At 36.4% G+C, this 13050-nt stretch overlaps 1 protein-coding gene across 1 annotated transcript in view; it reads right to left on the bottom strand.

Moving 5' to 3' along the window:
- Positions 1–13050, bottom strand: part of IPO5 (importin 5) — a 41561-nt gene that overhangs the window by 18011 nt on the left and 10500 nt on the right. The window contains exons 6-14 of the mRNA XM_026848018.1: positions 11938–12060; positions 11730–11850; positions 8088–8175; positions 4847–4953; positions 2388–2512; positions 2210–2299; positions 1930–2103; positions 1484–1702; positions 164–247 (exon numbers count right to left, since the gene is read on the bottom strand). Of these exons, the coding sequence (XP_026703819.1) occupies positions 164–247; positions 1484–1702; positions 1930–2103; positions 2210–2299; positions 2388–2512; positions 4847–4953; positions 8088–8175; positions 11730–11850; positions 11938–12060 (1131 nt within the window). The remainder of the gene's footprint in view (positions 1–163; positions 248–1483; positions 1703–1929; positions 2104–2209; positions 2300–2387; positions 2513–4846; positions 4954–8087; positions 8176–11729; positions 11851–11937; positions 12061–13050) is intronic.

The following is a 13050-nucleotide window of genomic DNA, read 5'->3' as shown; positions in this document are numbered from 1 at the left end:
GAACATTCTAAGGCCATCTTAGGGCAATCAATCTCAACATTTGTAAGACATGCTGAACAATTAATCTGAAGGTGTAATTACATGGAGTGGGGGCACAGAAAGGTTACATGTACAAAGAACACGTTTAACACTAACCAATGAGCTATGCACAATTTTAACATACCTGTGGATCATCATCTTCTAGATCACTGAAGTCTGTTTGTGTCTTCAACAACAGCTGCATTACATCTGATGCATCCTGCATAAACTAGATATAGGAAACAACTATGTTTTTAAACGCAAGGGTACTTTTCAGAGATTTAAATGCTCACTTAAACTGTTTGGTGTTGAGTCCAATGTATTATCAAGACATAAGCTAAAGCTGGAAACAGACTGAAATTAGGATAGAAGTGAAAACGCAAATTGTTCTTCTGGAAACATCAAGTCATTTTTGTTTTAAGCTTCACTGTACCTCTGTTCACATACTTAAAAGTAGAGGACTATTTAAATAAAACACTACATAAGTAAATACTAATACTCACAATTCTGACTCACTGACAATTCTAACTTTCCCAGATACCTCCTTACAATTTTGACTCCCTTCTGGAACTAGGATAAAAGCTGACAGCAAAAGCCACTAAGTCATGATCTAGTAACATTTTAGGTCATATCAGATGTCCCTGTGATGTTATACTTACTTTCTTTTCACTGATCATGTTCCCAGTAGTCCTCCAAGAATGATTTATTAAGCATTAGTTATGTTTAAAATGCGTTTAAAATTTGGTTGCATGAATGTTAAGTCTACTACTGGTAGTCCTTCCAAGTCAAAGGAAAGGGCTGGTAATTTTGAGGGGGACTATTAGTATTTTCATACTGGTTAAATCACATTATTTTACTTTGAAGTGAGATTTTTCTGTTTTGTTTACTCAAAATTAAAATCTGTAAAATGCAATGCGAACTGGCTATCAGAACACTTAGACTCTTACATCATCCTTCACAATTGTTTCTCCATGCTTTTAACGACGTTTTAACCAACTTATCAAAAAAACAACCCCTGTCAAATACATCAATACATCAAATACATCATCATGATGAACAAGTACTTAAGATCTATACAAGCACATTTAAACCTTTTCAGGCATCTGCATACTAAAACTGTGCTGTTTCATTTGAACCATTTTCCCACCATTCTGACACTGCCTAAATGAGATGCTCCAAGATTTCTCTTAAGGCAAAAAAACCCAAATGAAGAAAAAAATGTTTGATTTCAACATTGTTCAGTGTGACAAGAATAACTTAAGCTGTAATAGTTTCGTAAGATTCTATTGTGAATTTATGAATCTAAACAGCAAGACAGTCACCTCAGAAATGAAAACAGGAAGACAAACAGAAGTCAGCAATAAGGCTCTATGTTTAACAAGTAAATATATTAACTGTGTTAACACTACAAAAAACAAAGGCATGTTAAAATATATTTAGACCATTAGATAAGACCTAAGCTTACCTTTTCTTTACCAACAGCAAGACCAATTAGGCTGATGCATTCAATAGTCTTTCCTCGTAAAAGTCTTAATTCCTTCTGAACAGCATTCTCAACAATGTGTTTTAAAGAGGGCATAAATAAATCATAGTAGGGAACAAACTTCTCCTCTGCTGTATCTGCAACTGATGCAATTGAAGTCACAACTTGCTCCAAAACTAGCTTAGTGCCTTTCTGTATCAACTTGGAAAGAGGAAGAATAAAGTGTTATATTTCTAAAGCACATACTTTACTTAAAAGCAAGCCAAATGTAAAAATCTGCTCTTGTATGTATCCTAATTCTTATAAGTTTAGACCCACATCAGCAGATATATATACTGGCTTATTCAGAGGTCTTGGTTCAGCTATACTTAATTCTGCATGTGTTACAAGGTTACCCATCATGAAATAATTTGTTTGGTATATTATACCTCTTGCAATTTTATCACCATAGTGGAATGAAGATGCTTCACTAGATTATCCAAATATGGAATAAGCAGTGACTTGGGACAATCTTCAGTGAAGTTTATGAGTGCTGCAGCTGCATGGGCTTGAACACGCTGGTTGCCTTGATCCTCCATGGTTTGCAGAAGAGCTGCTATTACCTGAAAAAGAAATGTTTATTTTCAGAAGAACCAGTTTCTGAAGAGGACATAGTTTTACCACAATTTTTTTTTTTTTTTTTTTTTTTTACACTATTCTACTACTTGCCTTCTCATGAAATTTCTTTTGAAAACCAGGTGCGAAGTCAGTTGCCATTTGTCCAATAGCATTACAAGCGGCGTATCTTACCCTTGGATGCTGAAAAAGTATTTCCCTCAAATAGTTAACAATAGTCATGAGAGCAGAAATTAAAACATTTTGAAATAATTAACAGAATTATACTCACAGGATCCTGAAGGAATAGCAAAACAAAATTAACTATCTCATTTAAAATTCCCTCCATCTGTTGGTGACAACCTTCTCCAATGGCTGAGAGAGCCATCAAGCCAGCATGCCTATATTTCCAGTCAGCTACAGAAGAGAAAAATAAAAATAAATATGTTATTGTGGAAACTAAAAAGCACAACAAAGACAAGTCACCTTTCTTGGAGCTACAGGAGGAAAAGGAGTAGAAAATAGGAGATGGAAGGGAAACTGATGCATCTACTTGATTTGTTAAATACTTTTCACTTTTCCTCATACATCCAGAGATGCACGAAAATTTGACTATCTAATCCAGGCGAAATCCAGACCTAGAAAAAAGAATTCTTAACTGCTGATACAAGGATATACATAGTACTAAAACCTGGGAACAGCATTTTAATTAAATGAGCTAACCAGGGAAACATCAGGACAGTGCTTCTTTTTTCCCCTCTCCTCCATCTTTTTTTTTTTTTTTTTTTTTTTTTAATAGTATCAGAAAGTCTATACCTTCCTCTTTAGGTCAAGAGGGGAAAAAGGTCTAGTGACTCAAACAATATCAAGGTTTAAAACAAAGAAATAATTAGTACTAAACTTTTCAGTGATCTCCCCAAGACTGTTTAAGAGCAGTAACATTACATTTAGGGATGTAAGGCTTTCTCTTCTGCCTCTAAGTCCTGTTAGCCTATTCTCAGGCTAGTGGGTATTGTTGAAATGGATCTTTCATGTCCCTCTCCTTTTTCTTTAGGCAAGGGAAACATGAGAAACTTCAATTTCTTTATTTTTTTGTTTTACAAAATCTTTCTCTGTGCTAGAAACCATGGGATTACAGAAAAGAAAAAGAGCACAGCTTTATCAAACGACCTGTGGGAAAGACATGCAACAGAACTTCTTTCCCAAAATACTGCAAGATTTCATTACTGCTGGTAATGTATTAAATTCCTGGAATGAAGAACACTGCAGTTCAGAGCACTGGAATCCTGACACTCAAGCTTCTGTTTGATCAGAATGAGATGAATATCAACTTGACAGAAGCTACAGTGAAGAAGCAGTTTATTTTGCACTATTCATTGGATGTTCCTAGTTAAGCCTGCACCTCTTGTTATTCTCACTGTATTACTATTAGCATGCATTCCAGACTTAAAATTAATGATACTACAAAATGAAACACAATCATGTTTGCACCATCTGGCTACCCAATCCAAATCCAGAAGTTTTAAATTATTATTTCAATAAACATTTGTGAGAACAGCAGTGGGGAGAAGGGAAAATTTGATTTCTGAGACTACTGATGATGTTTTAATTTAAATAACTTCATCTTTCCTCCCAACTCCCTACCAGTGAAAGCCTCTGAACCAAACAATATCTAACTGCATTTCCCTTTTCCAAAGAGTACTAATTGTTATGGAAAGCTCTGACCCAGCAGAAAGCAAGCAGCATCCATCAACGGCATGACTTCTCCCCTTCACAGGAGTCAGGTCTTACAGCCATGAGACTACACCTTTCTGTGGGTACTACAAAATTAGGCGTTTGCTAGCTTTGAAGCTATTAATACTGGAAGAGTCAGGTTAATCCATTTCCTTAATAAAACTTCCTTTATGGAAAAACTTTAATTCCAAACTGTCTTTATAAGTGTTCACACTCTACAGGTGGTACCTTGAGTAGCTGTATGTTCCGTATCCAATATGGTAACAGTCTTTTTTGGACTTGGTTTTAAATCATGAAGGTAGGAAAAATACCCAGAATTTTGCATTATCTTCGATTTCAAAAGTTCAAAACACAGGTCAAGTGGAAGTGCATGTAACAAATGCACAGTATTTTTTTGAATGACTGCCTGAGCAAGCATTACAGGTATTTTAAGAGGAAAAGCAGCACACAAAGCAACTGATGAGAAATATGGAACCACCTCAGGAACAAGTATTAAAATCACCATATCAAAAACCAGCCAGCCTACCACAGACAGGGAAAAAAAAGAAAGATAAGTTTTCCTCTATGAACTGTAACGTGTTAAAATTTCACTTAAATGCAGCACTTCTGAAGCAGAAAAAAAATTGAGCTACAGAATAAAAGGTGGCAGTTTAGGCATATTTGAGGTACTGTGAGGCACTCTGTAGGGATTTAAAACGAATATTCTAAAGTAAAGAGTCTTCCCTTATTTATATTTAATTCAAAGTGAGTTTAAAAATAAAATGTAGTTTTGTTTTTGACACCTCTGTTTAGCTGTCCATGTTCCAGAAAAATGTTGTAATGCACTGTATATAAGTTTAATAAATCACAATCCAAGAAAGGTATAAACTTCCAAGTTCACAGCATTTACAGTTTTTGCTGCTGAAATCAAAAGTGGAAGCGTATAAAAATATATCAAGTAGCTAAACACAAAGATTTAAGAGGTAAAGTTCCCAGAAAGGATAGAATTGTAAAAGAAAAGAAAATGCAGTTACTTACGATTCTGAAGCATTTGCATAATATGTTCTTTAATCATAGGTAAAACAAGTTTTCCTCCAAGGCCACATGCCATCCTGTCCAGTGCACTCTCACCAGCAACTGCATTGCTAAACATCAGTTACAGAAATATCAGTAGTTTGATCTCTACAATAAAACAAACAGTCCAACAGGGCACGGAAGTGCCCTTTCCTGCAGTTCTAGTCTCCAAACTTCTGCCATCTGAATACACATGAGCCTCCATAAGTAATTAAAGCATACCCAAACCTAAAAGCACACACACACCAACCACAAAGTAATTATTTACCCTCCACCTAAACATTTATTATCTGTAGCCCACTGATTAAGTTATTACCAAAGAAACTTGGGCCCTACTAGCACAGAAGGTATAAACAATTTCACAACAATTACACATACCTAGAAAGCTGAAACTAAATTTGCAATGAATTACGCAGTAACACTGGCTATCATCCTGTCATGAGAACACAAACCAGTTCAGACTTGCTATGAATCAGGTGAACCAGCCGAATTCAAGCTTTGGTACCCAAGAGCCCCTTCTTGCATGGTTGCAGTACCAGTAGTCTAGTAGCATGTTCTCTTGACAATGACGCAGGCAGAAAATATTCTGCCCAGGTGAGGAATCTGTGACTCTCAGCCAGTTCCAGAACTCAGAACAGCCAAACATTATCTGTGTAAAGTGATTTGTTCCACCCAATAGAATTATTCCCTACACAAAAGCAAAAAACTTCCCAGGACACAGATAACTACTGTTACAGTCTGGGTACGGCTTGCACTGTAATAACTCAACATTATTACAGTCCATCCTAGACACCCAGGCTGATGGAAAAGCTGAATAATGGTTCAGAAAGGGATGAACCTCCCTTTTCTTTGAAGCAGCAGTCAGCTGGGTCAGAAATAGAGGTCTTGAACTATTATGCTTGAATCCCCAATTTTCATTATAAACTATCTAGAAACTCACATGCTATGAACAAAGGTGTTTGCACAAATATATTGACAGCATTGTATTTGTTCTTCAGATTAGTCATGTTTAAATAAACAGACACATCACCAGCAGGACAACAGAGCATGGGTGCATAGGTTTAGATGGGAGCAAACTCACTAAAGTTAATGGCAGTTTTTGTCTCAAGTTATGCTCTTTGAGTTATTTCCTCCCACCATTAATTCATACCTTTAGTTTGAGGAAATAAAGATAGTTTAACTTAGAAAAATGACCACACACCTTCCTGCAATGTTCGCAAGGCTTTTGCCAGGAAAAGAGGAAGTTGGATTGACCTTTTCCTCCTTTAGAATTTGTGCTCTATGAAGTCAGAGCAACAAAAAACTGGAAATGCTAAAATATTTCCCGCTGCTTTTGCATAGGCTGACTCACATCCCCCTTAGTCAGATCTGAACACACCCTAACTAGGTTACAGCCTGATGATCATTAGCCCGTTTCTTGGACTGCACAGAATTCCAGTATGAAGCCACAAAGACTCAGGCACCAAAAGAGATTAGGATGCACATCAGCTGAACAACTCTCCACAAAGGTGAACATCAGTGGTGGGAAACACATAACATGAGTGAACCTGCTAAAAGAAAAAACTATAACACCACGCACAGTCACAAGAGACTAGCTGATGTCCAGTATTTTGTGTCTAATCCTCAAGCTCTCCTATTACTTTGAGGACCAAATGAGCTACATCTCCCCTTTAGGCTTAGGTTGCCGAGCATGATTTGTTTTCTGATCTTTGCTCACTCTACTTGTGACTTGTAACAAAAAAAGGGAAAAATTTCACTCTAAAATCCATAGGCAACTAACTTGTTTTTAGAAGAACAAAGTTACTCTGCTGAAAATAAAGAGAAATTGGCATGCCTTAAGTGGATGATTCAGCATACTTAGTAAAGCTGTCTAAAGCAGGCCATCTGAAAAAACTTCCACACCCTGAAAGGCTTGATGAGAATTTGAACTTTAATACTCTATTTCCCCTTGAAATTTAGCTGAATGAAAAGATTCAAATACTTGACAAATCTGAGTGCAGTGGTGTTTGACAGTTCTACCTGTATGGCAAAATTTCAAAGTTGATGAAACAAAGCAAGTTAAAAGGGTCCGGTCTACCATGTGAGAAGAGGAAGAAAGGATAGCTTACTTTCAATTCCATAATCAAGGGAAACATAAAAAAGTATTCTAAGTCAAGCAGATATTAAACAGGTTCTTCCATAAATTCCTACACATCTATCTAGTAGAAGTTGCTATACAGTTCAATAGTAAACAAACATCTCTTCTCTTGCCTACCTTCCTGTGAAGATTTCAAAGTGTTCTGTGACAAATTGTTTCGAAACCCTAATTAAATCTGAGTCTTGAAGAAGATGTCAGATGTGGCAAAAGCGTCTAGACTAGTAAATGAACACCTGTGTCTTCACAGAATTCTGAAGATATTTATCTCCTACATATATCTCTGCTTTCTTCTACTCCATTCTAACTATATTTGGACAAGAGCAGATGTAACAAGATACTGTAGACAAACCACTGTCATTTTAGTGAAAATTTGGAGCAAGCTACAAACCACACAGGAATAAGCAAAACAGAAAGACTGGACATCTTTATTAGATCTTTCTTGCCCAAGACACAACAAAATAAGCTACTACTAGCCATACCAAGAGATTTAAAATAAAAGCAAAATCATAGTAATTTTAGCAAGATGAAATCCAGCAGGGAATTCCACTATGCATTCTGATGTCCTTTCAGAATGTAGGCAGCTTTTCTTCTTTAACACCACCTTTTCAGGGGCACAGATACAGAAAAATATGAAGAGATTGGTTGTAGATGATTGAACAGGTCAGCATCCTTCAGCTTTGGCTCCAACTAACTACAGGATAAGTCCTCAGTTCAAAAGGTTACAAAGCACTGACTTCTGAACCAAGTAACATAAATGACGGAAGGAAAAAGTTTGGAAAGCTAAAACAGTGCAAAAGAGAAGACAAAAGGACATGCAACTTGTAGAAGTAAATTACAGCAGTACACAAATAGTGAAAGAATTTACTTACTTGCTGAACAGTACCTAAATAACCTACATATGAACAGAGAAGAGTCATATATACCGCTCATGACCAAGGGAACAAAATTAGAAAGGTTACTTGCATAAAGAAGAAGTAATGCACTGCAGTCACTTGCATCCTACACTTAAAATCTGCCTTTAGCCACACAGTCTTGATAATATATTGAAACAACAAGTTTCAAAATTACCTGTCAAAATCATCATCTTCAAGCTCATCTGCATTTGCCCAGTCTTCATCTTCTTCCAAGTCAACCATCATTGCTAACATTTGAGGAACTGAAAAATAAGTTTTAAACTCAGGTGGCTTTCTTAAAATAGATCCTCAAATAACAAGTAAAAATTTTAAGTTCTCTCCTTTCAAAAAAGTCACCAAAGAAAAATGACTCTTCTTCCAATAGCACATAGCCAAGTCTGTCAAACTGCATCGGCCAATAATTCACAACAGATTTTCAGGAAAGTATTTTCAGAATATTCAAATTGAAAGTAAAAAGAAGTTGAGTGTATTTCTTACCAGGACTAATAACACAATGCAAGGTTTTTTAAAATTATGGAGATTGTAAAAAGTAAATTCCTTAATAAAATTCCTTGAAAGTATTAAAAATAGTATACATGCTTTAAGAACTCTGACATCATCCTTTGAAAATTTACTGATGAAAGAGACAATATTAATTATGGAAAAACAACACTCAACCCTTGGTTTTACTACTGTGGTAACTTTTGTTAACTATATGTACAGTGGTCACAGCATAAAGATTTACAGTAAGGTAATGATTTAGAACTTGAAACTTCTCCCCATTTAATGTAAATTTTTGGCTTGTATCATGAAAATATCTTGTACATAATAATCACCAGTTTTCTACTTCTACCTCCATAGATTGATTCTGTCTGCTCTTCTCAGTGTAACTCTTTACAGAGGCTATTATTACACATGCTTTATATCATAATGCACAACTACTATGTAATAAGCAACACCTATTCTTCTGAGGTGTTCTCACCGGAGGAATGAGTGCACGGATTTGTCTATTGTGAGCCTGCCTGTTCCTGTGCACTTCAGAAGCTCAAGGGGTGAAAAGTATACCTTGCACATTCAGAGCAAAATAAGGTGCTCTAAAGTATTCTTTACCTTGTAGTACACTAACCACTCAGAGCAGTTGTTTGAATTCACAACAATTTATGCAGAAAAGCTTTACTTTGCCTTGGAAACAGAAGTTTTTGGTCAAATACTCAACCTTTGAGGTTTAAGAATCTTTTTAGGACAGTCTACCACATATCTTGAAGACAGGCATCATCATTAACTGACCTTTACAGCAACCGACCTCAAAACCTAGTAGGCATTCAGTAGCCCATGCTGCTGCTGAGACTTACTGCAACTGGTGAATTTTGTAATTTACTTACACTACTGCAAATCTACAACAGAGGCACAACCCTAAGCAAACTCACCTCACCATACATCTGGACAGATGAGAAACTTCTGGTCAACTGATGACGGAAGAAAAATATTGCTCACTGACAGCATTGTGGGGCAAGTATCAAGAAAAGATCAAATTATGGATTGATTTGCTTGACATGGCTACATATCTTCAGCCAGAGATTATACCATGGCTGCAAAAACCTTCAGAGAGCTTTTATAAACATATCAAGAAAACTTAATGGACACTATGAACACTCTAGCATGGTGCCCACATGTTAGAATTCTATATACTTACTAGTCACTGAAAAGAATTTCCTCCAAAAAAAGTATTATAAGCCCAGAAGCTTTTCAGACACAGAGACTAGTAAGCACAGACATGAAAACAATGTATCATCTCATCTCTGAACCAGGGAAGTCAACCATTATCTGCTACAAATGCTAGGCAGGTCCAAAAACTGATGTCACAGCATTTGTTGCTACTAAGAAGCAAGGCTGAGAACCAACTGTCATCCAAAGCTGTCTGGCCATCATTATATCTAGAACCTGCAAAAGCTTGTAAACATGCTGTTTCCTCTTAGGTTTAATATGAATGTGGTTGCCAGGAAGTATAGTTTCACTGAGAATTTTTTTTAAATGTAGAGTTGCACATTAAAGCTTCAACATTGTCCCAACAAACCCTCAAAATTTAATTATTGCCAATATATAGACTGTTTACAAACAGTTAAGGATGACCCCACTAAGCCTGCTTGTCAGAACAAGCTATGACTCCATTTTCTGGAGACTGAACAAAACTACAGCCAAAGATAGGCTGCAGCTCCAATTTATAGGGAAAAAGCAATAAACCACTCTGCTATCTTGAATTCTAAGCTCAAGGAGGGAAGTCAGAACCCAAATGGAATTCCTAAGCAGATAACTGGTACACAGAACACAGATTCACTCCTAAATCAGTATCATGTACAGTAAAACCAGCATAAGATGACAGTTTTGCCTAAGACCCAGTTCTAGTTGGGAGGATCAAGTGATTTAGCAACTTCTTAGTGAAAACAGAAAGCCTTTTAAACTAAGGCACAAAAGCAAGACAAAAGCAATCCTTTGCGGCTACTTTTTTAGCATTCTCTGAACATAACTGCTTTACTAGGGCTGCAAAATAAATGTCTTTCACCTTAGTGATTCATTAAGAGCAATTTTACAACAGGTTGCAAACCAAAGGCATTTCATTCCTTCATGGTGCCTTATCTTAATGCAATATCTTAATACAAATATTTCATTCCTGAACAACAGCTAGCAACCCAATATAAAAGTAATACATTCTAAAAAGTTAGAAGGTACTTCTCCACTATGCTGCCTGACCAGATAAGAAGCCTGTAATGATTTGGGGGACAGCAAGTGGCAAGTGTTAATATTCCCAACAACCTACAGGATAAAGTGAAAATGCAGCATTCTAAATATTTTCAAATTTCAAAATATATTCTAAAAGAATCTGTTCTTTAAAAAAACCTGTTCTACAAGTAAGCAAATATTCTACTCTAGTCAATAAACACTGAAGCCAAGCAGATCCAGTGCACATTTTCCAGAAGTTTTATGATTAACTTAGTGACATGCATATACACAACTTTCTCCAGCTAAGCACAGAAGTAAAAAGATTGCCTTTATGTAAGTTTCAGAAAACAAGCAAGAATCTAGACACATACAAATGTAACAAGTTGGGAAAAGAATCCTTCCAAAAAGAGGGCTACACCACTGTCTCAGTGCCCTGATCTAGTCACAAAAAGGGTTTAAAAGGCAGAGAAATAGCAGTGCATACAGTATTACTGCTGGGGCTGTCCAGAAGACAGTTAATTTTAGGATCTCATAATAATGCATGATTAAAAAAGTGCCTCTCCAAAGAATTTACAATCCACATGTTAAACAGACTAATTAGACTCTCTCTAAGTATTTATATAAGCATCTGATTTTTAATTCACAGCTTTAACCCAACACCAAAGCTCAACATGCATGCTGAATTCCTGCAGTCTTCAGTTGCCAGCACCACAGAATATCTGGCCTACATACCAAACTTCAAACGTAGAACTTCAGAACTAAATGCATCATTTTTATTTTATTTTTTTTTACAGTACAAACTTCCAAAGCCAGCAGAAAAGCATGAAAGGAGTATTTTCCTTGGAAGCACCTAATGAAGAGTCTATTGTATTTTTATTCACATTGTTGGTGTGAATAAAATATCTGCATAAGCACAGATTAATTTATGAAAAGTCATAATAAGAAAGGGTTTTCTCCATAAAAAACCTCAATTCAGTGTCACCTAAAGTTATCAAACTCTGAGTTAGACACAGTGTTGCCACTGACCACCTGCAAAGTCAGTTTAACACTGTAAAGGAAGACAAATTGTTTCAACAAAGAAAATTAGTGAAATACTTACTGGCTTGTGCAACAATGTTTGTATGCCTCCTCAGCATAGCAGCTGCAGTTTCTGACAAGGTCACAATTACTTCAAGTGCCAACTGACGCTGCATATTACTGAGACTGGCATCTGCACACAACTACAATCCAGATTAGAGTAAACAGTTAGAACAGCAATTTGGGGGCAGAAATTGATTTTTTTTTTTCTTAACAATTCCTAGCTTTACCTTCAGACTTAGCTGCAACGTAGGTTCCAAATGTGGTCGTAAATACTTGGGAACAGAATCTGCAATTTCTACAAGGGATTTCAGGACAGAATCATCGTTTTGGTAGCAGGAATCATTTACAGCCTATAAAGGAGATAAGAAGAATATTAAATAAAAACAAGTAATACTATGAATGAGACCACTGTTATAGAAGAAATTTATTATCTGCATTCTTGTCTTCCTGAATAGTCTCGTTTAGCATTAGTGGCTTATTATTAGCAGCTAAAGCAGTTGAAGCCTTAGGCTGCAAAAACTGGCCAAGTAAACTTTTTGATAAAACTAATGCTGCTGACAAAGAACTAGCTGGATCTGGCAGATAGGAGTGGGATGAAGAAGGACCAAGATGACAGTATCAAGAGAATGAAGTAACTTCAGAAGAAGGCCAGCTCAGCAACAGTGAAAACCCAGTAAGAAATCAAGAGACCACAGACCAGAATTAAGTGATTGGACTTGGAGATCAGGTGATGGGTGGTGTGAGTATAATCAAGAGGAGTGAACTGGGTTGAGGGTCTGTCTCTGGAGGCATCCAGTTCAAACTGTAACCAGAGAACTACTAAAAGACTAATGGGAAGCCTTCGCTCAGACTCTGCATTTTCATCAGCAGGATCTTACAGTCAGACCCTGCTATGGTGGCCAGCATGCGTCAATCTAACAACTACAAACAGTTAACATGCAGGGTCCAAAACTATATGTTTTCTACAAGTTATGGCTTGCAATGTCATATGCCATCAATATTGACCATTATTAGTTTAAATCTAATGCAGTAGACAGACACTCAGATAAAATTAAGGTTACACATCAGAGGCACCAACATGCAAAAAATACACACTGTTTTGACAAGCACAACTTCAAAATCCATTTTAAATAAAGAAAAACTCAAAGTAATTCTGCCCAAAAGAAGGAAAATGAGCCTAATTCCTTTCTTTCCTGTTACACGATAGCATCTTAAACTAGCTTACACTTACAAACACCAGGAACTTCAAGATTAAATAATTTCTTTTTTTTCCCAGACAATTCTGGAGAGGGACCAAATTAGAGCAGACCTGAAAGGCCTTAATTAAAGCCTTCAGTCAG

Source organism: Athene cunicularia (genome assembly GCF_003259725.1).
Source record: "Athene cunicularia isolate RWA chromosome 1 unlocalized genomic scaffold, athCun1 chr1_part1, whole genome shotgun sequence".
Lineage (NCBI taxonomy): Eukaryota > Metazoa > Chordata > Aves > Strigiformes > Strigidae > Athene > Athene cunicularia.
The sequence above is the reverse complement of the archived record's forward strand: the minus strand, read 5'-3'. Positions and strand labels throughout refer to the sequence as shown.